General features: G+C 42.1%; 12 protein-coding genes across 13 annotated transcripts; 4 read left to right on the top strand and 8 right to left on the bottom strand.

Annotated features, from left to right (window-relative positions):
- Window positions 1–45: 45 nt before the first annotated feature.
- On the bottom strand, window positions 46–3,104 carry LOC110849451 (serine proteinase stubble). The gene is made up of 6 exons (XM_022096858.2): window positions 1,705–3,104; window positions 941–1,629; window positions 766–876; window positions 529–706; window positions 313–467; window positions 46–254 (listed from the first exon to the last, which is right to left on the bottom strand). The coding sequence occupies exons 1-6, from the start codon at window positions 1,787–1,789 to the stop codon at window positions 75–77; spliced, it is 1,398 nt and encodes a 465-aa protein (XP_021952550.1). The 5' UTR covers window positions 1,790–3,104; the 3' UTR covers window positions 46–74.
- A 101-nt stretch (window positions 3,105–3,205) lies between these two features.
- LOC110849464 (glutathione peroxidase 7) lies at window positions 3,206–4,158 on the top strand. The gene is made up of 3 exons (XM_022096876.2): window positions 3,206–3,536; window positions 3,648–3,891; window positions 3,976–4,158. Exons 1-3 carry the CDS (start codon window positions 3,363–3,365, stop codon window positions 4,146–4,148), a joined length of 591 nt encoding a protein of 196 aa, XP_021952568.1. The 5' UTR covers window positions 3,206–3,362; the 3' UTR covers window positions 4,149–4,158.
- LOC110849447 lies at window positions 4,133–4,810 on the bottom strand. Its single transcript, XM_035851051.1, has 3 exons — window positions 4,534–4,810; window positions 4,337–4,476; window positions 4,133–4,274 (listed from the first exon to the last, which is right to left on the bottom strand). The coding sequence occupies exons 1-3, from the start codon at window positions 4,739–4,741 to the stop codon at window positions 4,155–4,157; spliced, it is 468 nt and encodes a 155-aa protein (XP_035706944.1). The 5' UTR covers window positions 4,742–4,810; the 3' UTR covers window positions 4,133–4,154.
- A 1,480-nt stretch (window positions 4,811–6,290) lies between these two features.
- On the top strand, window positions 6,291–8,507 carry LOC110849448 (R3H domain-containing protein 2). Its single transcript, XM_022096856.2, has 6 exons — window positions 6,291–6,488; window positions 6,545–6,783; window positions 6,974–7,271; window positions 7,332–7,515; window positions 7,581–8,185; window positions 8,246–8,507. Exons 1-6 carry the CDS (start codon window positions 6,426–6,428, stop codon window positions 8,447–8,449), a joined length of 1,593 nt encoding a protein of 530 aa, XP_021952548.1. The 5' UTR covers window positions 6,291–6,425; the 3' UTR covers window positions 8,450–8,507.
- On the bottom strand, window positions 8,441–9,332 carry LOC110849465 (signal peptidase complex catalytic subunit SEC11C). The gene is made up of 4 exons (XM_022096877.2): window positions 9,069–9,332; window positions 8,861–9,010; window positions 8,668–8,801; window positions 8,441–8,609 (listed from the first exon to the last, which is right to left on the bottom strand). The coding sequence occupies exons 1-4, from the start codon at window positions 9,221–9,223 to the stop codon at window positions 8,515–8,517; spliced, it is 534 nt and encodes a 177-aa protein (XP_021952569.1). The 5' UTR covers window positions 9,224–9,332; the 3' UTR covers window positions 8,441–8,514.
- A 148-nt stretch (window positions 9,333–9,480) lies between these two features.
- LOC110849467 (myosin light chain alkali) lies at window positions 9,481–10,697 on the bottom strand. Its single transcript, XM_022096879.2, has 6 exons — window positions 10,561–10,697; window positions 10,446–10,473; window positions 10,219–10,376; window positions 10,015–10,165; window positions 9,732–9,818; window positions 9,481–9,668 (listed from the first exon to the last, which is right to left on the bottom strand). Exons 1-6 carry the CDS (start codon window positions 10,561–10,563, stop codon window positions 9,622–9,624), a joined length of 474 nt encoding a protein of 157 aa, XP_021952571.1. The 5' UTR covers window positions 10,564–10,697; the 3' UTR covers window positions 9,481–9,621.
- Window positions 10,698–11,038: 341 nt separating this feature from the next.
- Window positions 11,039–11,888, top strand: LOC110849468 (ATP synthase lipid-binding protein, mitochondrial). The gene is made up of 4 exons (XM_022096880.2): window positions 11,039–11,176; window positions 11,242–11,346; window positions 11,417–11,559; window positions 11,636–11,888. The coding sequence occupies exons 2-4, from the start codon at window positions 11,242–11,244 to the stop codon at window positions 11,748–11,750; spliced, it is 363 nt and encodes a 120-aa protein (XP_021952572.1). The 5' UTR covers window positions 11,039–11,176; the 3' UTR covers window positions 11,751–11,888.
- Window positions 11,885–13,767, bottom strand: LOC110849452 (speckle-type POZ protein). The gene is made up of 7 exons (XM_022096859.2): window positions 13,425–13,767; window positions 13,231–13,361; window positions 12,960–13,166; window positions 12,578–12,878; window positions 12,388–12,509; window positions 12,178–12,321; window positions 11,885–12,118 (listed from the first exon to the last, which is right to left on the bottom strand). The coding sequence occupies exons 1-7, from the start codon at window positions 13,632–13,634 to the stop codon at window positions 11,974–11,976; spliced, it is 1,260 nt and encodes a 419-aa protein (XP_021952551.1). The 5' UTR covers window positions 13,635–13,767; the 3' UTR covers window positions 11,885–11,973.
- Window positions 13,768–13,923: 156 nt separating this feature from the next.
- Window positions 13,924–18,463, bottom strand: LOC110849443 (calcium-binding mitochondrial carrier protein Aralar1). 2 transcript variants are annotated; one of them, XM_022096847.2, is made up of 11 exons: window positions 18,201–18,463; window positions 18,000–18,083; window positions 17,517–17,930; window positions 17,127–17,451; window positions 16,793–17,065; window positions 16,522–16,730; window positions 16,236–16,454; window positions 15,617–15,660; window positions 15,308–15,554; window positions 14,382–14,479; window positions 13,924–14,319 (listed from the first exon to the last, which is right to left on the bottom strand). In XM_022096847.2, the coding sequence occupies exons 1-11, from the start codon at window positions 18,267–18,269 to the stop codon at window positions 14,142–14,144; spliced, it is 2,160 nt and encodes a 719-aa protein (XP_021952539.1). In that variant the 5' UTR covers window positions 18,270–18,463; the 3' UTR covers window positions 13,924–14,141. The 2 variants fall into 2 exon arrangements, with proteins under 2 accessions (XP_021952539.1, XP_021952540.1); XM_022096848.2 differs by lacking the exon at window positions 18,000–18,083.
- A 123-nt stretch (window positions 18,464–18,586) lies between these two features.
- Window positions 18,587–20,094, bottom strand: LOC110849457 (mitochondrial coenzyme A transporter SLC25A42). Its single transcript, XM_022096869.2, has 5 exons — window positions 19,908–20,094; window positions 19,742–19,849; window positions 19,470–19,601; window positions 18,911–19,401; window positions 18,587–18,840 (listed from the first exon to the last, which is right to left on the bottom strand). Exons 1-5 carry the CDS (start codon window positions 19,947–19,949, stop codon window positions 18,714–18,716), a joined length of 900 nt encoding a protein of 299 aa, XP_021952561.1. The 5' UTR covers window positions 19,950–20,094; the 3' UTR covers window positions 18,587–18,713.
- An 85-nt stretch (window positions 20,095–20,179) lies between these two features.
- Window positions 20,180–21,320, top strand: LOC110849460 (protein ILRUN). Its single transcript, XM_022096871.2, has 3 exons — window positions 20,180–20,579; window positions 20,658–21,042; window positions 21,110–21,320. The coding sequence occupies exons 1-3, from the start codon at window positions 20,281–20,283 to the stop codon at window positions 21,299–21,301; spliced, it is 876 nt and encodes a 291-aa protein (XP_021952563.1). The 5' UTR covers window positions 20,180–20,280; the 3' UTR covers window positions 21,302–21,320.
- On the bottom strand, window positions 21,313–26,947 carry LOC110849439 (unconventional myosin-Va). The gene is made up of 12 exons (XM_022096843.2): window positions 26,828–26,947; window positions 26,256–26,756; window positions 25,994–26,199; window positions 25,208–25,938; window positions 24,801–25,145; window positions 24,488–24,735; window positions 23,083–24,427; window positions 22,743–23,019; window positions 22,323–22,681; window positions 21,967–22,266; window positions 21,759–21,908; window positions 21,313–21,700 (listed from the first exon to the last, which is right to left on the bottom strand). The coding sequence occupies exons 2-12, from the start codon at window positions 26,705–26,707 to the stop codon at window positions 21,449–21,451; spliced, it is 4,665 nt and encodes a 1,554-aa protein (XP_021952535.1). The 5' UTR covers window positions 26,708–26,756; window positions 26,828–26,947; the 3' UTR covers window positions 21,313–21,448.
- Between the last annotated feature and the right edge of the window lie 115 nt (window positions 26,948–27,062).

The raw sequence follows: 27,062 nt of genomic DNA, 5'->3' as shown, positions 1-27,062 counted from the left end.
AGAGTGCGCATGCGCTGATGGAAATTACATGCAAAAATTCACACATTTTTCTCTATAAAATTGTTATTTATTCATCAATGACTAGTTCCACCACCACCCCTCACATTCTGCAGCACAAAGTCCCTGTACCTGGAAATCCTGGTACAAACCCCGGGCATGTTGTGCTCCGCGCAACCAATCCCCCAAGAGATTATCCCTGCGAGGAAGTAACGGTTGTCACGGCCGAGGACTTGCAGCGGGCCACCGGAGTCGCCCTGAGGAGGTAGTTATTTATTAAATTGTGGATAAAAATGCTAAATAGTAAGACCTCACCTGACAACTATCCCTTCCCCCCTCTTCATACCCGGCACACAAAAAAATCTCTGGAATGTACTCCATCCTCCCCGATTTCAGAAACATGTCCCTGCATTTAGCGTTGGAGATTATGGGGACCGAGACGTGCTGGAGTTTGGAGGGGAGTTGGCCTCCTGTTTATTTATTAAAATTATTAAACCACCCTCCACTAATAACTAAACAATGAATAGTTACCCTCGGACAACCTCCCCCACCCCGTGACCGTGGCATTTTCCCCAATTAACAAATCATCATTCGCCGGAAGACAAATAGGAACGATGTGCGGGGTTGAGTTTAGTGGGATCGGGGTGGATAACTTTAATAGAGCGAGGTCGTTCTCGTAGGTGAAAAAGTTGTAGCTCGGGTGGACCACCTGAGGGATTTGATTCATTAGTTTCAATTAGTTAATTAGGAAATTAATGACGTGACTACCTTCTTAACAACTCCCCTCTCCGTGTGGGGATACTTCTCATCTGACACGCTAAAATCGTACTCCCCCAGGCGAACCCTGATCTGGGAGGTCATCAGGTCGTCCACGCAGTGCTGCGGATCACACGATTTATTATTCACCATACTAACTAATAATTAGTTAATGAGTCATACTCACCCCCGCCGTGGCGACCCACTCATCACTGATCAGCGCCCCTCCGCACCGATGGGTCGAGGAGAACCCGAAAAAGCTCGTTCTACGAACACTGACTTGCCAGGGGAATTGGCCATATTTCGCCTCGTTCCCTCCCACGATCCGGGAGGCGGGGCGGGAGGAGAGGGGAGCGATGCCGCACTGACCGGGAGAACTTAGAGTATGGGGATAGGTGATGTTGGAGAAGAGGTTGGGGGGTTCAGTGGGGGGTGGCGAGGCGGGGTTTATGTAGTGCAGGGTGGTTGGGAGGCGGGTGGTGGTTGTTGTCGTGGTTGGTGGAGTGGTTGTGGTACTTCTCACGGTGGTCGTTGTGGTAGTAGGACGCTCCGTGGTCGTCGTACTGGTCGAAGTCCTCGTCAAAAACGGGACCACCACCTCATCCTCCAAATTACTACTCATCCCACCCCCACCCCCCCCATCCGGCGGCTCTTTTTCCGACGCTCCCACAACCCCTTGATCTCCCACCACCGCCGTCGCAATGGAATTAACCAAATTGTCATGCCCACAGCAGCTCCCGAACATGAACCCGTCCACGCACATCCCGAGGTGCTTCCCATCCGACTTCAAGCACTCCCAGACGAACATGCAGATCCCGTGCTCGGGGGTCGAGTTCAGGATTGCGGTGCAGGGCTTGGGTGAGATCTTGTAGGAGCCTGGGGATTATAGAGAATTGTGTTAATTTACGATTAAACTGGACCAAAAACATCAATTTTAAATATCAAGCTCACCATTAAACTCGAACCCTCCAACTCCACCTCCACCTCCTCTCGAAATATGAATGAAAAGTACAAAAACAAGAACTCCTAATTTCATCCTAAAATAAAAATCCTTAAAAAATCCTTAAAGAAAAGCTTAAAAAAGAAGTGAAAAATTCAGTCTTAAAGATTTTAAAAGAGAGAGTTTTATAAACTTATAAGTGAGAGTTTTTGTTAAGAGGGACACATTGTTCAAGCTCCTCTCATCTCTTCTTATGATGAGAAGAAGAAGAAGGGTTTAAGAAGTGTAGTGGGGATGCGGAGGAGAGGAAGAAGAAGGAGACTTGGGGAGAGACTCTAGAGATTTTTAAAATTGTAATAAAGGGGGTAGTGCAGTGGTATTAAAAGGCAAAGTCTGTCAGTGGGACTTTTTAGAATGAGAGAGAGAGAGAGAGAGATACAGTGGGTGAGGAGAAGTGGTGGGTCTCTTTTGGTGTGTAGGGTTTTGGTAGGATTGCCGCTGCCAGGGGTTTAGGAAAATTGGTAAATGTAATTTTTTATGTACAGAAAAATTATTTTTGTCAAAATTGGTTAAAAAAGTTTAAGGGAGTTTAGAAAATTCTGCATTAGCAAGTTTTTAATTATTCCCATTTAGGCCGCTGCAGGAGTTTTAGGAAAATAAGTTGGAAAATATGTAATTTTATGTGGAAATTTATTTTAAATGAATCAAAAACCTTTTAGGAAAATTGTAATTTGGAATTTTTAAGCTACAAGAATAAGAATAAGAATTTTGCTTAGGGTTTCCCCCCTCGATTCTTTCGACGGTTTGCGTAATTCTTAAAAATTATACCCTGGCAAATTTAGAGCAAAACAATTGAAGATTTTAAGCAGCATCAACCTCATGGGATCAGTGGTATACTCTTGAAATTTCACTGTAACTGAACGTTTAGTTTAACTCAAAAATTAGCAGCTCAATAACCACGCACGCTGATCTTTGCCTTAAAATGTGCCCAGATAAATTCTGCAATATTAATATTCCACGAAATGCAAATCATTGATTAGTCCGGCTTTCAGTGAGTAACGCTGCCCGCAAAACAACTAGACTTATTAAAATCGCTTTAAAATAGCCCAAAAAGTCATGTCCCCAATAAAACCACTAAAAAATTACTTAGGATTAAAACCTCCAAACTTTTATAAAATCGCTAAAGTAAAATGAATTATAAAATAATATTATCCTAAAAAACTCACTAAAGAGCGGCCCACCACTTCCCACCACCACTGTATCTCCACACATTTGTTTAACCTACATCCTCATCATCTTTACTTTACACAGCATCTCATCACTACCAATCTCATCACATCACATCAACCTAATCAATCCTAATTCAATCTCTTTTATATATAAAATTTTAAAACCTTTACGCTCCACTGAATACAACGCGCAGTGTTGAAATGCACACAAATTTTCATGCAAGGATGAACAAAGGAATGAATGATCTTCACGGATTTACTTCAGTGAAGAAAAGCTGGAGTTTGACGGTCGGTTTCAAGGTCTTCTGCTTTTTCTTTAGAAGAAATTCGCTTCTTTGACAGGTGGATCAGTCTTCAAGTTGAGATTGAGACGTGCTTTTCGATTTTAGAGACGTAGTTTTCTACTCAAAAATAGTCACAAAATAATAAAATTCCTAAAAATGCACCCACTAATAACCACCACTGTGCTCTTACTCCTAACCCCCCCTTCCCTCACCCTACAATCGCTCTACTCCTTCACCCTCCCGGACATCACGGGAAAGGAAATAGACTTCTCCACGTTCAAAGGGAAAACCATCCTCGTCGTCAATGTGGCCTCTCAGTGCGGGCAGACCGTGAGTGGATTAATACCCCAAAATTAATTATTATAATCAGAGAATGTCCGAGTCCTTTCGACAGCATTTTTCCCTTGATTATTAACTACCAATTAATTAACTCCTCCATAGGACGCCCACTACAAATCCCTCAAGCGCCTCCACGACATCCTCTCCTTCTCCCCATCCACTCCTGATGGTGGGTCCTCCTTCGAAATATTAGCCTTCCCCTCCAACGACTTTGGCGACCAGGAACCCTGGGAAGAAAAGGAAATCGAGGAATTCGTCCGTGGCCATTTCAAAGCCGAATTTTTACTTTTTCCTAAAACTATAGTGAAAGGCGAGGAAATTCACCCGTTCTGGAAGTGGATCGCCGGTTGGTTTCCATAGAAAATTTTTTATTTTATTTACCAATTCATTGCCATGGAAATAACACACAAAAAAATAATTAAAAATATAGAAACCTCCTCCTCCCCCCCCACGTGGAACTTTCAAAAATATTTATACTCGAAAACGGGCCAATTTATAAAAAGTTGGGACTCTTCCGTGTCCGTGGAGTCCATTTTCGACGTCGTCAAGGCAACCATCGATGACGAGGAAACTCGGGAAACAAATGAAAAAATCGAATTATAAAAAAACTTAGTTAAACAACTTTTCAAAATTTTGTAATTCTTCAGGGGTTAGTTTTTTCAAGGGGAGGGGTTTGAATGTGGGCGTGGTCGAGGGGGAGGTGTCGTAACGGACAAGGCGGAGGGGGCCCTGCAATTCGATATTTTTTATTGTTGTCATGGAAATTTGTGGATTAGAAATAAATATATTACCTCTTCTGTTGCTAGGAGAAAAAACTGTCCGTTATTCGCAGGGTTTAGCTTTTTGAGCTCCGCTGGTGGGTTTCCAGAGGGGGCGGGCCCATTTTCGGAGTCTGCGTCCGATTCAGGGTCCGAAGAGTCGTCCGTGGAGGCTGCAAAAATTAATTAAATTATTTCCATGGAAACTAATCACAAAATAACGAGCATACCCCAAAACCTGGCCATTTTAGAATTGATGTCCAACCCGAACCTGATCAGCGACCCATCCTCGCTCCCCACGAGTCTCAATTTCGATAAGATGTTATCCGTCGAGGGGATCTCCATCTCTAAAGTTGGAGGGGAATTAGATTCCTGTTTCTCTTTGGATAATCGTTGAAATTCACGGAATGAATTGAGTAATTTCGCTTTTATTTCCATCGCGTTGGGTAGTTCGATTAATGTCGGGGTTAGTGTGGGGGGTGGGGGGGTGGGGACACGTGTAACACGGGATTTTGGACCGATCTTTGGTTTAGACTTGGGTTTCGGGGCGACGGTCACGGGGGCTGCTGGGGAATCGACTGCGGCGACGACCTTTGGAGCAGAATCACTAGTGTTATTATCAGCCTTTTTAGATTTCGGACCTGGTTTGTAGCTCGGTTTGACTTCTTCCTTCTTCACCACTTCCTCCTTTTTACCATCGTCACTCTTCCCCCCGTTAGTATTCCCACCGAGAATAACAGGATTAACGGGCTTGGTCTTTTCTAGTAACTCTTCAAAAATGGACAGTTTCGACGGTGGTTTGGAATTACTGTGATTAGACTTTTTCGATAATTCTGAGCCGCTCCGGTGGTGGGCAGGCTTTCCCTCAGTAGAAACAGAACTGTCCCTTCTTCTCCCGATTTCCACGCTCTCCTCAGTCTTGACCTTCTCCTCCTCCACCTTCTTGGACTCAGTAATCCCCTCAGTCTTCACCTTCTTCCTACAATCCTCCACCTCCACCACCAACACCCTCTTCGTATTCAAAACCTTGACCAACTTCCAGGGCAGGGTCTCCAAATAATTCTCCACCAAATTATTACGATCGTAGTCCGACCAGGGTTCCAGTTTTGGTGGTTTCTTCTCCACCACGGGCTTCTTCTTAATTTCTGGTGGTTTGTATTTCACGAGGGGCGCCCCGCGGGGGGAGGGCAGTAATATCGTGTTCTGGAAATGCACAGAAAATATTAAAAATAATTACCACCACCCCTGGAAAAACACCTCCACCCACCTTCCTCTTCTTCCCCTTCTTCCTCCCCCGATGCCCTCCACCACTCGCTCCACTCCCCCCACTACAAGTGGAACACGACCCACTGGAACTGCTGGAACTACTCGAACTGCTCGAACTCTGCTGCCTCCTCTTCAAAATCTTGACCGGTGCGGGACTATTCCCACGTGACTTTGACCTCGAGCGGGACCGTTTCTTTTTCCCGTTGGATTTTACACTAGGTTTATGGTCACGTGAGTGGGGGTCACGTGATGGTGGGGGTGGTGGTGCTGCAGTAGCGGTAGCAGTAGAAGCAATTGAAAACAACAGATTAGATTTTTCCAGAACGTTTTGCAGGATAAATTTCGTTTTCGCGAGGGAATTCACTGTAGAGTCGATCAGCTGGAGGCCGGATTTTATTTCGATCTATTTTAAATTGGAAATAGGATTTTATTAGTGGAAATTAGTAAATAATTGCAAATTAATAGTAAAATCACCTTCAGTTCATTGTGGAGCTCCTCCGCCGTGGGTTTATTACTCCCAGAATTCACCTTTGGTTTCATCATTAATTTATTCTCTCAATTAAAACAACTTAAAAATTTAGTTCACCAATTTCCCCTCAAAAATTTATATAAAAAACAAACACCGACTTCTTCCTCCAGCAGAGCCGATTCTCTTCTCTCTCACTCTCATCTCAACCCTCTCCTCTCTCCTCTCGCGGCGCGCGGTAACCCTGAAGCGCATGGCTATTTGAGACCAGGCTAAAAATACCACTATACACACTTCTTCCCTCACTCACTCACTCGCCTGACTCTCCACTTACTCACTCCAAAATCGCCATCGAAATATATTATAATTTTTATATAAGTAGAGAATAAAATGGAAAATAAAGGTGATCCGAGGGGTGGTGCTAACAACAATTCGAAGATGATTGAGGAGCAGGTAGTAGTCACTCAAATTTATCCAATAATTACTATTCACTAATTAAATTATCGCAGCTCTCCACCCTGACGTTATCATCCTCCACACCTCCCACCACCACCTCCACAAACACAAACACCAGCGTGACCACAACTTCTACGGGTGGAGGAAAGAAGCTCCTCTCTCGCTCCTCCGCGATCGACGAGGACGAACAGTTGTTGAACTTCATCCGCGACACGATGCTCAAAAGTTTAAAAGATCGAAATATTATACTCAGAATCGAGACTGACTTGATCCAATTCGTCAAGGGGGATGGGTAATTTTACTCTGTTTTGATATTTTTAATTAATTAACTGACTGACCAGCAATGGCGACTGAGTGAATGAAATGAAAGACGAAAGGCTGATGCTGCTGGAAATATTAAAATTCTATACCATTCACCGTACTTTTTATCGCACATAGTCTCATCCAACCTTTAGTTTATTAATCAATAATTAACTCCCCAGGTCGGCCCTCCCCTTCCCCTCGATGTCCTCCTACCATCGAATGCTAGTCCACCGTATCTCATCCCTCTTCAACCTCGATCACAACATTGACCCGATCGGGAACTGCGTCGTCGTCTCCAAAAACGGAGGAGAAAAACTGCTCGACTTTAGATTTAGGGAATTACTCGAAAAGGAGAGTGGCGGTGGTGACGATGGTGGTGGAGAAAAAGTGGTGCTGAAAAGGGAGGGAGGGAATTTAGAGAGGGGGAACAGCGAGGAGGTGAATAAGCAGAGGGGCGGTGGAGGTGCTACCAGTGAGGTGAGAATCTCCAGAAAATTTGATAAATTACGACAAAAACTAACTAAAAATGACTACCAGATGGCCAAGAAAACCCTGGAGCAGCGAACTCTCGACTACCACCGCGCCCGAAACAGAATATTTCAAGACCCCCCCATATCCAAGGTCGAGTCCTTCGACGAGAGCAGGGTCCGTCGCCAGTGGAACAACAAACAAAAAAGCTGGGTCAGCTTGAAATCCTCGAGTTTCGGGGGCTATCAGAATGGTCTGTGGTTTATTATTTTTCCCTCATTTTTGTGTCTAACTGACAAATTAATAAATTCCCTGCAGGAACCACGTCATCCCACCACACCAACCACCACTTGAGCACCTACCCCCACCACTCCTACCCACACCAACAACCTTCCATCTCCCCGGCCTCCTCCGGCTACAAATCTCTACAAATCATGTCCACCAGCACGAGCTGCTCATCAAGTCAGGACTACTTTCATCAGGGGTTTGAGGAAAATAATGGGGTGGATAATAACAGAGTCGATCCTGCTGGGTTCTACTCACCACCTCCACCTCCGCAACAACAACAAATGCAACAACCCCCACCACCCCCGCAAGTGATGTCCCCACCACAATTCATCCCCCCGCAATACGTCCCATCTCCTCAACCCACCCTTCCTCAACAGCAATATTACCAGTACCCACTGGCAAATTATCTCCCAATCTTGCAGCAGCAGCAATTTCCTTTAGGTGGAGGTGGCAATGGACAAAATGTGATTTATTACGTGCCCATAACTCAGCAGCAGATGATGCAGCAGTTGAATAACAATAATAATGGTGGTGGTGGTGGAATGGGTCCGACGACGACGACGGGAGTGATGATGCAGGACACGTCATTCATCCAACAAATCCTTCAACAACAGCAGCAACAACAGTATTATCAGGTGAGTTTATAGTCTTAAATTTTATGCTAAAATACTAACAAAATCCTTCTCTAAATCCAGACAATCCTCCACCAACAGCAACAACAGCAACAGCAATATTTCTACCCCTCTGGACCCACCCCTCTCCCACACATCCCACAATCTCACCAACTCCCAGCCCCTCCCCCCATCACCCCCCAACCCCAACCAATCCTCCCACCACAACAACAACCCTACTCTAACTCTAATAGAAAACCTCAAAACTTTGTTAATCGATTTAAATAATTCATAATACGAGAGAAAGAGAAATTTATTAAAGAGAGAATATTATTTACAAAAGTAACCATAAATTATTCCCTATGAATTAAAACATAGCCAGCCAGTCCGGCCAGGAGTGCGTATTTGACTTTGGGATACTCGTTCATGTAGATCGTCACCATCCCCACTGCAATTTTATTAATTAGTTAATTGGAATTAGAACACTAGAATGAATCTTAACTGACCATAAGGAAGCAACCCCCTCGCCCTCCCCACGATATCCTTTTTGGTTAACCAGAGCTGCCCGGGAGCGTACAGGCCACGATCATCCACCGAATTGTTGTCTCCTTTCGTGAGGAATTTTACAGTGCCGTTGGATCTGTGGTAATTATTTATTAGTCACAAAATCACCACCCAAAAAGCTAAGAACCTCTTCACCTCTCATGCAACTTCAACACCCTGTGCACAATAGGAATATCCCTCCCCTCCACTTTAAAAACGACAATTTCCCCCACGCGGATCGGGTCCTGCTCGTAATTCGTTAGAAAAAGTAGATCCCCTCGGTGGAAGGCCGGCTCCATCGACCCGCTGCAATTTTACGATAATAAATTAGTTAATTATAAACAAATAAATAACAAGGACTAACCTCAACACCACGACGATCGGAGACTCCGACCCCGTGACGACCATCAACCCCTTCCAGATCATCAACGCGGAGCTCACAATCATCCCAAAGGACAAAACTTGATAAAGGAACTGACGCTTGTTCATACGTCGGAGGTCTTCAAACAGGGAGTCCATTTTTATTTTATTTTATTTTATTTTACGTGTTTTACTATTAAAAATGTTATCTTGCATATGCTCTCCAACTCTTTTACGAAATCTCTACCTATTCGGTGTATTGACAGTGGATTCAAACTCCCCGCCTATGATTTCTATGATTACGTGTATCTCGACTCTTTCTCGTCGCTCCACGAAAGGTGGCGCTATGCAAAATTTTCCATGCAAAATGCAGATTTCTTAAATTGCGAATTTTCATGAAAATAAATCTCTCTCGCTTTTTGCCAATTTATCCAATTTTATTTTCCAAAATTTTTAAAAAGAGCTTAACAAAAATCCTCACAAAAAAATTCCATTAAAATTTTGATATCTCCAGAGTTTTTCTTTGTCCAGTGTGTGTTTGTGTGAAAAAGGTGTATTTATTCTCCGTCGGGGTACGGGCCGGCCATCAGCTTCTTCAGGAAGGCTGCAATTTTTTAATGGATTATTATCACCAAATTTCTAAATCACATTAAATTAGTAAGCATACGTTTGTAAGGAACGAATCCGTCCTCATCCTCCGCGTCGCAGCAGTCCTTCAGAATCGCCTCCGCCTCGTCCTTGTCCAGGCGCTCACCTTTAATTTATCCTCAAAATTATCAATTTTATCACTTTAATGGACGTTAATCGAGACACTGGACAATTAAAACCACGAAATTCTCTTAACAGCGGACAACCGATTAAAGAAATTTTAAAAATATATACTCTTTTCCCCAAATTTGTCCAAATTTGTCCATTAGTCCACTACCACCAACAGTGGAGGCTTGACCTACCCAACGACTGCAGGATATGATTTAATTCCGCATACGGCATCTTGCCATCCCCCGATTTATCATACAGTTTCAGGATTTCCGTAAAGTCCTCAATGTTCCCCACGTCCTTGTCTTTTTTAGCAGTGGCGAAAATGGGAAGGAATTCGTCCACCTATCAAGTCACGTGATATAAGCCATCGCCTAATTATAAAACGTAGTCCATACCTTAAACTTCTTCTCATTCCGCTTCTTCGTTCCGCCGAGTTTTTCGCAGAGTTTTTGCGTCGGAGAGAGGTTCAATGCGCGGAGGACGTCGCCGATGTAGAAAGCGTCCACCGTGTCCGAACCCTCAAAGTCGTAGATGGAAAAGGCGAACTTGGCACCTGCGAATTTGTTTATGGATTTAGGTCAGGGCGTGTCCCCTGGGAATTTTTGTTTAAATTTAATCTCACGTTCAATGTCCCGAGCTGAGAGTTCCGCCTGCGGGAAATAATTTATGGTGTTAATTATTAACACCATAAATTAACAGAACTCCTTTGTAATTAATTAAAAATTGTAAAATCTCACCATCGTCTTTAAAAGTCTTTAAAATCGAGTGTGGAGAAAAAAAGACCTGATCCGCTGGAAGTTGGAGACACACTGAAAAGACTAATTCGAGCTGGTTCGAAAGTCGGGAAAAGAGGAATTTTTGGCTGGGATTCGAGAGAGGGGTTATTTTTAGCCTTTTTTAGGGGTCTGCGAAGGATGTGTGGGATTTTTGGCGAGGTTTCAATAAAAGTGAAGTTAAATTTTATGCGTGTTTATGGTGGGGAAATTTGGCGATTTTCATGGGGAATTTATAAGTGGGCGCACCCCCCTTTCCACTGAGTCAATCCCAAAAATCTATTAAAACCCCCCATGAAAACCCACCCCACTAAACAAAAAAACCCCAAAAATCCATACAAATTTTGCATGGAACTCTCTCTCCTCATATGAAAATCTCCCCCGCTAGATGGCCTCCACTACTCCCTACCAAAACTAAAAGTCAGACCCACCCACCCTGCTCTGCTCATGACTGCCACCACCACCGTCAGTCAGTCACTCGCCATTTCTCTCTCTCCACTCTTTCCATCAGCCGAAAAATCCTCCGGTGATTCAATTTTTTTCTCTTTCTCTCTCGTCAGGAAAAAAAGGAAATTCCAAGGTAAGAAACACCCACTATTCACATACCCTTAATACCCACACTAATCACTCAATAATAACCCTTAGATGAACTCTCTCCGCCTCGCCACGGCCCTCTGCACCCGGTCCTCCGCATCCTCCACCATCCTCCGATCCTCCTCAGTTGGAGGAGTGCAGAATTTCGCTGTCGTGGTGAGTTTCTCTTATTTCTTAATTTTATAATTAATTCCCCACAATTAACACCTTAAAATAATTCCACTAGCGCCCCATCGCCACGACCCCCGCCTCTCGCGATATCGATTCCGCCGCCAAGTTCATCGGTGCTGGTGCGGCCACGGTCGGGGTCGCCGGGTCCGGAGCTGGGATCGGGTCCGTCTTTGGCTCGTTGATCATCGGTTATGCCAGGTAATTTACTAATTATTTCACCACTTTATTCACTAAATCCACTACAATTAACCAATAAATAACTCAATCCATTTAGAAACCCCTCTCTGAAGCAGCAGCTCTTTTCCTACGCCATTTTGGGTTTCGCCCTGTCCGAGGCCATGGGATTGTTCTGTCTCATGATGGCTTTCCTCCTCCTCTTTGCTTTCTAAATAATCCACGAATTTAAAAACCAGCGAGTCAAACATTAGTTTAATAGTTTATTAAAGTAAAATAAAAAATCAAAAATTGTAGCAGGAAAATTTAAGAGAAAACTGTTAAATAAATAATTCCAAACTTAATTTCCTTCATATTTTTTGCGAATTTTTTTTTATTGATTTCACGGCATAAAAATTAATCTTTCAATAAAAAAACAATAACCGAAAGTTAATAAAACTAGTTTTGTTTAATCCTTTTTCTTGGTGGTCCGATGGGTGGGATTTGTTGGGTGGCAAGGGCTCGAAATGCCTCCGCGATCAGGTGCGGATGGGAGTGGACCATGGATTTCCAACCAAGGGTTTCCATTATCTCGGTGGCGTGGCTATCAATTAATTTAATTTAATTAAATTGCAATTAAATAACTAAATCAGTAAATCTCACATGTTAATGAAGTCAATCGCCTGGGCCTTGAGTTGATCCGCCGAGTGGAGATCCGCGAGGATCAGAACTTCCGCCGCATTTTCCACCGAGAGGGAGGTGCACAGGGCTTCTTCACACATCACTTTGAGGCGGTCCAGGGCGTACCTGCGCACACACACTAAAATTAGTCAAAAATCATAAAAAATGCCATAAAAAAGTAAATCCACGCACTTGTCCGCCGCCGCCAAGAGATCATCCGCCATTTTGTCGAGGTTGCCACTCTTCCCGGTGTAGATAAACCTCAGCATTTCCCTGAGGACTTCGTTGTCCACGTCCGTTATCTCCACGCGGTTCTATGGAATTATCACCATTAATAATCTCCCCCCTACTTTAATAATGACCCAATAAGTAACTACCCCACCTGCTTCCTCTCCTCCATCTCATGTTCGAACATGGCCGCAAACACCGGACTCCTCGCTGCCAACACGGCTTTATGAGCTTGATACTCCTTCCCCGGGATCACCGCCAGCGTGACATCACTGAATTTTTGACTCTCGAACAGTGCTCCTAAATCCTCGCTCAGTTTACACTCTGGAACTTTGAATTGTACGGCGTTGGACTGGCCGGAAATGTTCACGGAATCCGCAACCACGGAGACTTCGCAGAATATCGTGAGTTTGTCGTCCGGGAGGAGGCCGTTCGCTTCGTCCAAGAGGAAGTCCCTGTTGAGGAATTAGTTAGTTAATTTGTGCATTTATTAATTGATCAGACGGATAAATTAATCACAAAAAAATATCCCCTACCGCCTGATAAACTTTTTGAACCCCCAGTCCTTGCCCTGCACGAATCTGTACGCTCTTTGGCTCTCCATCGCTTTGGTCTCTTCCCTTTTGGCATTCAAAATGGAAAACTTGAACTTGGCTCGGACCTCGGACTTGTTGCAGGAGACGAGGAGGAGGTAGAGCGACAGGTAGTCCTTCGATTCTTCATCCAGCCCCTTTGGGTTGACCCTAAAATTAATTTATTTTAATTTAGTCACCTTGTAACTAGCTAATAATTAATTAAAAATCTCACCTCAAGCACCATTTGAGTTTATCATTGGCCCCTGCCGAGAACGTGCTGGACTTTAAAACCTCACCCATCTCCTCCCGACAAAAGGAAAAGTTGTTGATGGTCCACATGTAGCTGAACTTTACCACTTTTACCTGAAGGAAATAAACGTTTTTCAATATTTCTCAGTAAAACCAATTAATTAATTAATAACCCACCTGCGTGTAACACCAATTCTCCGCGACGGGGGTGGGGGCTTCAGGCGGGGGCGGAGGGGACGGAATATTTCGACTGATTGCATTATTTCCTGAACCACTCGTCGAATTTGCATTGTTTATATTCGGTTGGGGTGGGTTGTTGGGTGGGGCGGGAGGAGCTGCGCCACCGGCGGCGCCAGCGGCTGCAGGGCCAGCAGCGTTGTTGGCCATTGTTGGTTATCTGAGGGGGGCAGTGTTTTTATCGGTGGGGATTTTTATTTTCTCACAAAAAAGAAGGAACAACAAGAGAAGAAGAGAAGGAAAAGGGAAACCTTGTGTGTGTGTGTGTGAAACCTTGGGAAAATTGAGTAGTAGACTTATTACACTGGTCTGGTGGTGGTGTTTATATGACAGGAGATGAAGTGGTGGTGGAGAGAGGTGGCGCTGCTGCTGCTGCGAGTAGACTATGATTTGATCATGGATTTGATGGTGATTTGCTAAATAACTCATGAAAAACACTATTTTTTTATTTTTCAAGTCCTTGCACCATTTATTTCCACTTTTTTTAAAGCTCGTCATTTGTTCAACTAAAATAAATTATGGACGTTTTTCCTCCGCTAAAAACTAGCACCTAAAAAACACAAAATACTTTCCCCCCACCGGGACCCCATACATTAACGCGACACTTCACGCGTGCATTGTTCATTGCCATTTCACCCTAATTCCCCCTTAAACCAATTAATTAAGCCCCCTGCCATGACTAAACTTAGGAAACAGCAACCCAAACTTAGACTCGATCCCACTCAAAATCGGCAGCGCAACTTCAAATCCTCCGATATGATCAGGATTCGACGGTTTGCTCCCTTGTTCTATCAATCCAGTGGCCGGAAGGTTCAACTCGGATCCGGCTGGGCGGCTGTAACGATTTTATAAAATTTTTAAAATTCCCGCTGAAAAACCCTCCTAAAAACAAATTACCTCCCCCCAAAATCGATGTAAAACAGCCTCTGAAGGATCTCATAAGTCACGAGGGTCACCCCAAATTGCGGGCTGGACCGTAACACTCGGGCCCCGGCCTGAAATTTTAATACTCTAATTTAGAAATTACCAAAAACTGTCGGATTAAAGATATCGGGATTAAGGATTGAGGATTAAATATGAGAATATTGGGATTCGGATTAAAGATTAATTTTTATTAAAATTTTGGGATTAAGGATTGGGATTAAGGATTGAATTTAATCTGGGATTAGGATTGACAAGGGATTAAAGGGATTTCCTGGATTGGGAATTAATTTAGTCGTGGATTAATTGTTTAATGTTCATTATTATGCCAGACTTTTAAATTAATTAAACAAATGTCTATGAACTTCTGAAAATGAAATATTTTGAACATTTTGCATGCAAAATTAGATCGCTCATTAATACAATTTCTAATTCGCAATTGAATATTTTTGCGTTAAAGGAAAAAATCTAATTTTACCCTCGGTACTATTTTAACAAACGTTTTTGATCATAGTTTGGTCAGAGTATGTACTCACATTTCTTTTATAAAGCTCATACAAATGTTGAAAATTGTGCATTGAGGATACCGCGTTACGGGTAGTTTTGCAAAAGATTGTGAGTATTTTTTAAATGTTTGATAAAATGAACGAAATGCAATCAATTTTCGAAAAGGGAGCGATCTCAAGAGAAGTTTGCTCTTCAAGTTTTCAGTCATTGCAGATTTAATCCTATTCTAATCCCATTTTTAGATTAAAGTTGGCAGAGTTGGATTGAGGATTAAGGATTAAAATTCCGGGATTAAAGATTGAGATTAAGGATTAATTAATCCCCAATCCTTAATCCTGGATTGACCAGTTTCTGCTGAAATCACCCCCAAAAACCCCTAATAAAAATAAACTAACCCCCTTCCAAAAGGCCTTCCCCCCTTCTTCCTTCCAAATCTTCTTAGTAGCATCCATAACTCCATCATAAGTCGTTTGACCAGCCCGCGCTACGACTTGTAACCTAGTTTTAATAACGTCCGCTGGGGTAACGAGAGACGCGGCGGGAATGCCTGCAATTGCTCCGGACACCAAGAGCGTCCAGGGGGCGTTGTAACCGTTGTCGTCTTGAAATTTGACTTTTGTGTGGGCGTAGACTGGGAAGTAGCTGCGCGGGGGTTTTAAAAATTGTTTTATTTTAATGAATGTTACGGACAGAGAAAAACTCACATGGCAGAGAAGGGAACATCCCGCAGGAAACAGGCTTTGGCGCCCTGAAATTTAAAAAACACGTTACGAACATTCTTAAAAAAACTGGCTTAGATTTAGGCTTCCACTTATTTAGCTGAACCTTCCCACTTATTTTGAACTCACCATGCGAACCCTTCATGGGTTTTTTGAGCCACCTAATCGTTTGAAAGTTACACGGCCTCTGTAGTTTTACCGCTAATGGATAATAAAATCCAAAATTGACGAGTGGATTCATGTGTAATTTAACTAGCACTTTCAGAAAAGTTAGATAAAGTTTGAGCCAAAACCGTATCTTTTTAGGTCAAAAGCGTAAGTGGAAAATGGTTGCTCGAGCTAAAGCTCTTATTAGTCTTATTGTAAATTTTTAAAAGTAAATTTGTAGTATCCTAAGAATTTCTGTATAATTTAGATAACGGTTTTTGTGCTTAATAATCCCTTTAATTTAAGAATCAGATAAATGGCCACCACTAGCTAAATAGGTGGGTTGAAAAATCGACGTAGTGGAGATTTCAGCTAATCGTAGGTGACATCAAACTAGTGGGCTGTTCCAGCCAATTAAGAGGGGCGTTTAATTTATGCCAAAAAAACCCACACGCACCTTGTACAACCCTAAAAACCCCAACTCTTTAACAACGCTCCACCCCCCAATTTTCCCCTGGCTCGCAATCTCCCCCGCCACCTGCAGCCGGATCTTCACAATCTCCAAGGGATTCGTAAACACCACCTGACTCGCTCCTGCACTCGCCCCCGCGACCACTTCCCCCCAAACCGGGATAGTGTTATTCCTCGTCAGTTTGTCTCGGACCAGATCGTTCACCTACAAAATAAAATCAGCATACAAATTACCATTACAACGGCCCAAAATAACACAAAAAAAGACCCACCGTGAGTTTGATGGCCTTCTCCGGGGCGACGCCCATGAGCTGAGGGACCAAACCCCTGTACAACCCCCCAAAACCCTCGTGCCGAATAACTTTTCTAAAGCAATCCGCACTTGAACGGTACATTAATTCACCGATATAAGACCCACTCCGCTGGTTCTGCATACGGGTTTTGACCAAGTCGATCGGGTAGACCGCAGTGGCTCCGACCGCTACAATTTTACCACGAATTAGCCAACCATTCTTAAATTATCACCCAAAAATCGTATCTCACCCCCCGCCAGTGCCCCCAGGGTAAACCGATAAGCGCTCTCCAGAATCATCATCCCGACCCCGCGATCCTCCGGCCTCTCCACCGCCTTAAAATCCGCAAATCTCTTCGTAATTTGCTTAAAGTAATGTTCCGGAGCGATGGCTTGAAGGTCGGAGTACTGGATCCGACCCGTTTGGTGGAGTAAATCACAGAGTAAAAATAAGATATCCACTTCCAGCGGTGTTATCTGAGACATCATTTGAGCAGAGTGCAGGAATTCCTCTTTCGTTAGTTCTAAGGATTTTATTTATTAATTAATCACCCATTAACTAACCGATAAATAAAAATTCTTTACCAGTCCCCCTACTCCCCGCCGTGGCATTGAGATAAATCTTCTTGACCAACTCCATATTATTAAGCAGCGAGTTAAACGCCATGAAAAAGGGGAACGAGACTTTTTGAGCGTGTGTGATCCCCATCAGATTTTCTTGAACCTCTTTCGTGAGTAAATGTCTTTTAATCTGCGTCATAATATTTGCAAAATCCAGGGCGGAGATGAATCCCGTCCCATTCGTGTCGAAGCGGCGGAAGGCCTCCACGGCGTATTCTTCGTGGAAATCGTGCAGGAACTGGGAGAACTCGGCGTAGGTTATTATCCGGTTTTTTGACTTGCCGAAGTACTGGAAAGTCATACGAATTTGGTTTAGAAAGTGACTTTTAACAAAAATTACCAAGAAAAACCCACCAACTTCACGAACCCCCCATCCAGATCAAAAGGGATCCTCTTGAACGTCACCGTGTGCTTGATAACTTCTTGAAACTCTTCAAACGTGACCAACCCCGTCCCCTTGGTGTCAAATAATTGAAATGCTAATTGATAAAGTGCATCCGGCAGGCATAATAAACCTTCAAAGGCTTGAAATTCAGGGAAACTAATTAAATTATCCTTGGACGTGTCTATAATCCCGGCGAGTAAAGCGACGGATTTCGCGTTGTGCGGGGGTTCGTTGAATAATCCGAGATAGGATTGGATAAAATCCGATGCGGTCATGTAGGGGGTGGGGGTCCCGGTTAGCTCGTCGGTTAGGGTGACCGAGGCGTATTTTTTGAAGACGGAGAAGAGGGCAGGGGTCGAGGCGCGCTTCAGGTAGCCGGGGGCCTAGGGATATTAAATAATTATTATTTTTAATTGTTCTTTGGTTAGAGTTAAGGTTAATTAAAAAAACACCTGCTCACTCAAAATGGACATCTTTTTACTGTGGTGCATACAATGGGCAGTGGTGGTTGGGGTCAGGGTTTTTAATGCGGATAACTGAACGGTTAGTAATAAAAAAACACAAAAAAACACGAGCAAAATTATAAAACACCAAATTATAAAAAAATAATTGTTAATTCTGCAAAATCTCACGCGTGATTTAAAAAAACTCACCAGATAATCCGCCGTTGAAGTCACCGTTTGTTTATACGAAGTCGTCGCTGGTTTGTTTTCTGAAGACATTTTTTAAATTATTTTTAAAGGCAATTGGCAAGATTTTTTTTATACTATAATTTAAAAAAGAGAGTATTTTTTAAGGCAGCGCAAAGGAAAAAGTTTTGATATGTTATTAAGTTCGTCTGTGTGTTGTGTTGTGTCGAGAGTGGAGAATCTCAGAGAGTGAGCATGTGATATTATTTGTGGAAAGTCGGTGAAGGTTACAAAAGGCGAGTGAATAAAACATCTTGTCGGCACGTGCAAAAAATCTTCTCGATTGAGTTGAGAGATGGGATTTCTTCCTGCATGATTTTTTTATTATTATGCAGTTCTTTCTTGTAATATTCATTTCTCGTTTTTTTCTGCATTTATTTTTCATAATAGTAGATCGCACACAAAAAAATATATTATATCATAAAATTGACTATCAGACACATTGCACATTTTTCTAAAATAAAAATAAAATAAAAATCACCAATATTTCCTTAAAAGCATGCTCGTGTAATCAAACACGCTAAAACTGATCCCCGCCGACACCGGGCCTTTGATCCAATTCATCGATAGTCCCTTGTAGAGGCCTTTTATTATCCCTTCCGTCCTGTTTTTTTAAATAATTAATTTATTAATCCATTAAATCAATTAAAACAATTAATTAAGATCAAGCTCACCTCGCAATCTCCACCATGACCCTGGCTAAATTCCCCTCCACTAACTCCACCCCCACCTGCCTCCTCCTCCTCACGATATCAAAGGGATACGAGCTGGTCTGCCCAATGACCCCACTGACCGCACCAAACCCCATCTTCACCACCCCACTCGCCTCTGTCCCAAACTCTTCCCTGTAGCACTTTTTACAAGTCTCATAAGTGTAAAAAGAGCACCCCGCATAAGGAACGACGCCGATCATCGTGGGAATAAAACCACGAAATAAAGTCATTGGTCCTTCCTTGGTGATTATCTTGAGGAAAACATCACTCAGGTTTTTGTACTTGTTTGACGGGGAGACGGCAAGGCGGGCGCGGCAGAGGTCCAGAGGATAGGTGAGGGATTGGGCGGTGACCCCGGCGAGGGAGCCGCAGATGAAGCGGGATGTGTGGGTTGAAGTTGAGGGGGTGGGGGTCAGGAGGCGTTTGTATTGTTCGTGGGAGGCGAATTGGATCTGCAAAATTTGGATTATATTGAGTTATGGATTCTTGGAGGTTATAGTTTATTATCATAAAATCTTACGGCAGAGTAAGGAACGATCCTGGCCATTGTGGCTGAATTTCCACGATATAGCGAAAAAAATCCGGTGGTTTTATACGTTTTAATCAAGTAGGAGAGCACGGTGCGGGTGGAGAAGGGGGCCGTCGGGGTGGTCTGCAATTTTATAGAGTGGTTTATCACTTGTAAGTTACAAGTTAACATTTATGCAAAAAAATCATTTATGCAGTGTTAATGCAATTTCATATAGCGTTATTTCCAACGAATATAACCACTTAAAAAAACTTAAAACTTACTTGAAAATAGATTTTCGTCCTGTCCAAGGGAGCGATTGTCGTTTTTGCGAGTGCACCAGCAAAGGCACCAGCCGTTAATGAGGTCATTATCAAATGGGAATTGGTGGGCTACAAATTTATAAATTAATTACTTGCCAATTAAAATATAAATTAAGAAAAAGCTCACCATCTGATCTAGATGATCGATCCCGGTGTCCCCATCCTCCATATTTTTTTATATTAAATTTAACCATTTAAACAGCCACCCATTTTTCCGCACCCACCTAAAAAACACTGATTATTTATTACTCGTCACTCGTCACCTGTTTTTCTATTCACACACACTTTTATATTCATCCAAAAAGCAACCTTTGCTCTCAACACCTGCTCTCCACTCTCGACTCTCTCGCGGTGGAATAAACAGGGGCACATGGAAACAATACCCAGAGGGAACTTCTCCAGTTCAAATTATATTACAATTTTTAGTGACTCTTCAAATGTGTGCAGAATACGTTTCTCTTTTTTGTATAAAATAAAATTACCAAAATAAAATAAAAAATATGGACACGGACCCTGTCGACTCACCACCGCCGCCGCCGCCGCCATCCGCACCGCCACTCAACAGCACACCACCCACTACAGCAGGAGACTCAGATATAAGAATGGAACAGGATGAAGATCAGATTTTAGGTGCTAGTGGCGGAGCAGGAGACAATTCATTACTGCATCAAATTGAACACCAATTTTCCTGCATGGCCACCACTGACAAGGACGTTCTTGTTAAACAATTACAAAAAATGGTGGGGGAGAGCGTCCTCAACGAGTACGCCGCCGCGTTCTTTCTCGACATGAACAATTGGTTAGTTATTTATTATCTTATTTATTAATTTTCTTACTCTATTTATTTATTTATTTACTAACAATCTCTCCTTTAAAGGAACCTCCAACTCGCCGTGGGCTCCTATTTCGACCTGATTGGAAACTCCCAATCGCCTCCAACTCATCAAAATCTCCACCACTACCCACGCCATTCCACAATAATAACACCCTCACCCATCTTAGGCTCCACCCCGTCCTTTTCCTGCACCTCCATCCCACCGCCCCCTCATTCCGTGGCTCTAGCAGAAAACAAAGCCCAACAAATCGAACTCGTATTACAAAACGACGGTCAAACCCGGTGGCCACCGGGATGCTGTCTGAGATACGTTCAGGGTGACCTCAACGTCGTTGTGATGGATTATTGTGATACTAATGAAGGAGGGAATTCTGGGAATGGAAATCAGTGGACTATTGATAAAATTAACGTTCTGGAGGCGGTGGAGGTGCGATTTTTCATTAATTTTACTCTCATTTAACAGTTTAACTAACGATTAATTCCCAAAATTGCAGCCCCTCGCCAGCACAACGCTAAAGATGACATTCCTCTGTGTTCCAACCCCGATAACGCCCTCAAAGATTGAAATGCATTGGCAAATGTGTACTCCGGATGGGTATTTATTTGGTCAATTGATCAATTTTCAAATTAGTGTGGGCAGTGCGGTGGGGGATGTCGTTGAACAATTTGGCAGATTGGGACAATAAATTACTTTTTGTATTGCTATTTCTACTTTGTTATTTATTTTTTTAGCAGCACCTCACATCACAGAAGAAAAAACGATAAATTAGAAATCACAGAAGGGGAATGTTATCATAAATTAAGTTACAGGCTACAAAAAAATATAAATTTCCCTACAACATTTTGACGAACGCACTGATCCCAAAAGTTTCTGGAATGACAATTTCTTCTAGTTTAACAGAACTAGGACAAAAGTCAAATTTGACTGAAAAACTAAATTTTGTGTCCATCAAGAGCCCAGCCGGAGAGGTTTTGTTACTTCGCAATTCTGTTAGTTTATCTTGCACGGCGGAAATCAGTTGTTTCGACACCTTGTCCGAATCCAAACCGTCTTTTGAGGAGTACAGGTTCAGCAGTTTTACGACCTTTTTTAAAAAGGAATACATTAGTTCAAACACAAATTCATCATTAAATAAATGTTACCTGCTGGGCCGACAAATCATCGCAAATTTCAACGATGGACCCCGCATCTTTATCCGTTTTCCGAGCCTGTAGAATTTGACTCGCTTGGATTAAGGGCGCCAGTGTGGGTAGCAATATGTCGTCCGGCATCCGTTTCCCACGAGTCCATTCCTAATTTTGCAAAAAAATTAATAAAAACCCCCCAAAAAAACCTCCATAAAAAACCCACCTGCAACCCGGAGATGTTAAACCGGATGTCGACCCCTTTACTCCAATGGCACAGTTCCCTCCTCAGCAATAAATTATTTAAAGCTCCGGCGCAAATATAATAAAACAACTGTTTAAAAATCTGAAAAGTGACGCTCAATTCTAATCCGTAGCCATCGAGGAGGTTATAAATTTTATCCAATTGTCCGATTAAAGAGTCCAATGGTTTACTGATCGAGGCGGCCGTGGGATCACATGTCGATTCGAGTATTGCAGGCACGATGAGGGATTGCAGACTGTCCTCCAGGGATTTTATCAGCAGCTGCAAATTAATTAATTTTAAATACAATCCCACGAAACCTCCAATGAAGAACTCACGGTGTAAACCCAAACGGCATGATCGCTGAGGACTTGTCTGTACTCCACGAGGTCGAAATTTTTCAAGCACTGTTCATTTTGCTTTAAAGTGTTATCTTTCTGGAACCCAGCATCTCCGCAGTATTGTTTCAACGTGTGTAATAATCGCGTCATATTGCACATCCATAAAATTAATAAATCCAAATGATCCGATCCACGTTTCCGGATTAATCGTTTGATTGAATTGATTGCTTTTGTTAGTAGTACGCGGACACGTTCATCATCATTTATGTAATCCGTGTAGCGGATCATTAGGAAGATTAAGTAGGCTGGCAATGATTTTATCGGGGTGGAACTCAGCGCCAGGGATGGGGGGAGGTCTGTAAATAAATTTTACACTTATCATTTCTGATTTACCATTTAAAATAATGAGAATTTTACCCGTCACGAGAGCCCTGAGGATCCTGTCTAAATCGTCCTGTTTATACTCGAGCATTCCCAAATATTGAACATGTTTCTTCTTCACGACGTGGAATGGTAATTCTTCCAAAGTTGTAGGTTCTGAGGTGGATAATTGTTGTTTTAGAGAAAAATTCTCTTGAATCAGACGTTCAAGTTCAGTTTGGATTGATGGATTTTGCAATGATGAGAGGAGTGAATTGTATTTGGATTCCAAGTTTTGGTTCAATTCTCGTTGACTCGTTAAGGCAGAGGAGATCTGCGGAAATATTTATCATAATTAAATTCTAGCCACTATTAAAATTAATAAAAAAAACCTCACCTCCACATCATCAATCGTCATCACACCCCCACCACCACCACCACTCTTCCTCAGAATAGAATTCTCAACTTCCAACTCTTTAACCCTCTTCTCTAATCTATCCCTTTCTAAACTAGTCCTCTCTTTAGCTACGGGAATCTGACCACCCACCACTCCTCCACTGATAACAGCCCCCTCTGATTTAACAACAATGTCCATGTATTTCCTCCTTTCAGCGTCTAATTCCAATTCTAAAATAGTATTTTTCTCCACGTAACCATTTTTTAAATTGACTTCACTTTCTAATTGTAATATTTTCTCTCTTAAATCATTAATTAACTCTGATTTTAACTCTAATTCTTTTTTTAATAATAAAATTTCGTCTGATTTCTTTTCACTAAAAATAACTAAATCAAATTTCTCTGCCTTTTCCGTGTCTAAAACTTTTTTAACTTCATCCAGTTCTAAATTTAAATTATTAATCATAATTTTCTGATTTTTCCCTTCTTTTTCAATAGATTTAAAATTGATCAATTCATTTTTAAACTTTTCATTTTCAATTTTTAACAATTTCCCCACTTCAATGTCTTTGTTTAAAATTTGGATTTTCTGTTGTAAGGAAATAATCTTATTTTCCAAGCCTTTATTCGTTTGCTTAACATGTTCCAGTGATCTGGCCTCCGTTTTCAAAATACGCAAACGCCTCTTGGCCAAAAATCTACGGATGCAACATTGTGCAAGAACTATTCGTCTTTTGTGGTCCGAAACCTTCCTCCTGATTAAACATCCTCTAAAATAAGATTGGATTTTAGTAACATATTTCAAATCCTTCATCTCTGCTGCATATTTCCTGGCCAAAAATCCACGAATCCTTGTTTGTAACTTGTTAATCAAAGTCAATTTAGATTCATAAACACATCTCGTGCTCCACATTCGATAATAAGATTGGATTTTAATAGCTGCTCTGGTTTGTCGGAGGAAAAGAGCATGTTTCCTTGCAAGGAATCCTCTCGCTTGGTTTTGCAAGAGTCGTATTGATTTTTGTAGCTTTTTATAAACGTTTCGCTTAGCAAACATTTTAATATTTTTCTGTATTATCAACCCTGCTCGTTGTAATTTCTCTAATCGGATCCGCTCAAGATAAGCTACTTGCCCAGAGCGGAAAAATATCTTACTACTTCCTAATCGATAAGTGTCTGGGTTTGGGAGTAAATTTTCTATCAAGTTTTTCGAACTCAGAATTGGATTCTTTTCACGTTTCTTGCTATTGTCCAGCATGCGGTAGCGGGCGTAAAAATCCGCATATGTCCATCGCGAGGGGAAGCCAGCGGCGGAGATCCGAATCGTTTCCAGTACACCACAGGCTCTGATTTTTTAGAGATGAGTTGTTATCACGTTTTAAATTATTATTTTTTTAAGAACTCACCTCAATTGCTGAACAGCTCGATGAGGATCAAAGACAAATGGTAATTTCTCATCGTTTGGTTTAATACACCGAACATAATGCGGCGTCGTTTTGTTTAATGAGGCCATTAGTAAAGTTAGTGAATCTCGAAATGATGATCCCACAGTTGTCGTTGTCGCTTTTTTGCCACCCGTTGACTTTCCTATCGCTTGGGCCGTGGCGGTTGGAGCCGTCAATTGTGATGCCAGCACCATTTGGAGGAAGGGGTTCTGGAATTTATTTAAAAATATACATCATCTTTTATCAATTTTTCCACACTCCAATTAAAAACTACCTTCCCGATGGCCCCCACCAACTCCCCGCCGACGAGATCCCTATTTTTTTCAATGAATCCCGTGCAGGAATAACCCACGTCGTCAGCGAAATGTTTGATGAGGAATCCTTTGTCCGAATCCATCCTTGGTTTCACATAATGTTTGGAAGTGATGCATTTTGAATGGAGTTTTAAAACCCAGGAGGAATCCGAACCCGAACCCAATTTACATTCTTCATCCAACAAATCTAATATTCCTAATTTCGATTCTATTAAATCTATACAGGGTTGATTATCATAAAAATCTATCATTGTCCACGATATCCCTTCGCGAATGTACTCCTCCTGCTCCAGTTTGAACACGTGCTGTAAATTAATAATCAAAAAATTAGTCCCACTAAAAAACACAAAAGAATGTTAAAAAATACCTGATTAAACTGCTGTTGCAACTTCTCATTCGCGTAATTGATGCAAAACTGTTCAAACGAGTTGATCTCAAAAGTCTCGAACCCATAAATATCCAGCACCCCAATAAACTTATGAATTTTATCCATCGTATATTTAAGCAGCGTTTCATTAACAATTTTAACGACCCAATTAAACAATTCAGAATAAATTAATTTAGCTAAAGCATCTCTCGAATAATTCGCCTCTTTCGTTGACAATTTCTTAATAATAATTTCATTCCCGGAAAATAAAGATTTTGTGGTTAAAGTTTTTCTAACCAAATCCCCATCAATCCCCAGCAATTGAATAAAATTCCCCAACGGTTTGGAATCTTTGGAAATTGTGGCCTCATCATTGGAACCTTGATTAAATTGAATGTTTCCTAATTGTAAAATTGATGCGAGGACTTTGAAAAAATTCCTACGATTATCTAAACCAAAACCTAACAGAGTTAAGGATTGAACAGTTTCATTAAAATTATCCGACGGGGTTGGGTCCGTTGATCCTTGGTTCGTGTAGTGAAAATTTGAAGCGGGTTGTAAATATAATTCCGATAATTCTGAATGATTAGTGGAACACATTTGATAAAATATGTGATAATTCCTCTCTCCAGGAGACTGGTAGACAACACGGGATTTTTCCAATAAATACGTTCTCATCGAGGCTCCCGTTATGGAGAAACGGGGGGAAAAGTGGAGTTCCACGTATTTTCCTGTGGGGATTTATTAATTAATTTACAGTTAAGAAAATATATTAAAACAACTCACCAAATCTCGAAGAATTATCATTTCGCGTAGTTTTCGCATTGCCAATCGCTTCCATGATTGGACTACTGGCCAAAACTTTCTGTTCAATTTGTGTCTCGTTTTCTGAACCACCAACCGTTGCAAAATATCTCATGGCATATTTCGCTGATACGGTTTTTCCTGCTCCCGACTCTCCAGAAACGATTATCGACTGGTTCAGGGAGTCACTAAAAATACAATTTAATTAACTAAAAACCAACTAAAAATTAAGCAACTAACTCACCGCTCCATTTTATTATAGGCCTGCTCCGCCACGGCGAAAATATGAGGATCCAACTCATTCCCACTTCCCCGATATGCCAAAATAGTTTCACGATTATAAATATCCAACTCTTCATACGGATTAATCGCCACCAAAACGATTCCACAATACGTATAAATCGTATTCAAATTGAACCGATGTTGAAGATTGTGCAGCACGGCGGGTTCGTGCAGATAGGAAAGCGAAGTGAGGTCATTCTGCCCAATTAAAATTGTCGGATTCCGAGGGAGTGGCGGTGTACTGATGTTTATCGTCAGGATCGCCGTTGGGTTGGGTGAATCCGGGTCCGTATAAGTTAACGTTGATGTTTGTGGGGTGTAGGATTGGAGGGTCACACATTTCCATACCGTGGCTGGCGAAGGGAGCCAGATCGGGGTTCCTGCAGGGAATTGGATGAGGGGGTCTTGTGACATGGTTATTTGTGCTTAGTTTTTTATAAATCATCAGCAGGGTCAAATTTTGCTAGAGAAAAAAGAGGTCAAATTAATACACAGATTTCTAACCACCCACACACACAATAACAACACACCCACCTGTCTTCACCTCTGCTGCCCATCTTCCTTGACAGCAGTGTCACAGTCAAAAAGTGTCTATATACACAAAAACCACTTGAAGTTTGTTTAAATCTGGTGGTCTCCCTCTCGCCTGGTGTGACTCACCTCGTCTCAGGACTGACGAATCTTCTGACTGGGCGTATTTCATCCCTTTTGATTCCTCTGCCTGGTAGATGGCTACATAATAACGGAGCTTTCTTCTCTCTCTCTCTCT

Source organism: Folsomia candida, unplaced genomic scaffold (genome assembly GCF_002217175.1).
Source record: "Folsomia candida strain VU population unplaced genomic scaffold, ASM221717v1 Fcan01_Sc004, whole genome shotgun sequence".
Classification (NCBI taxonomy): Eukaryota; Metazoa; Arthropoda; class Collembola; order Entomobryomorpha; family Isotomidae; genus Folsomia; species Folsomia candida.
The sequence above is the reverse complement of the archived record's forward strand: the minus strand, read 5'-3'. Positions and strand labels throughout refer to the sequence as shown.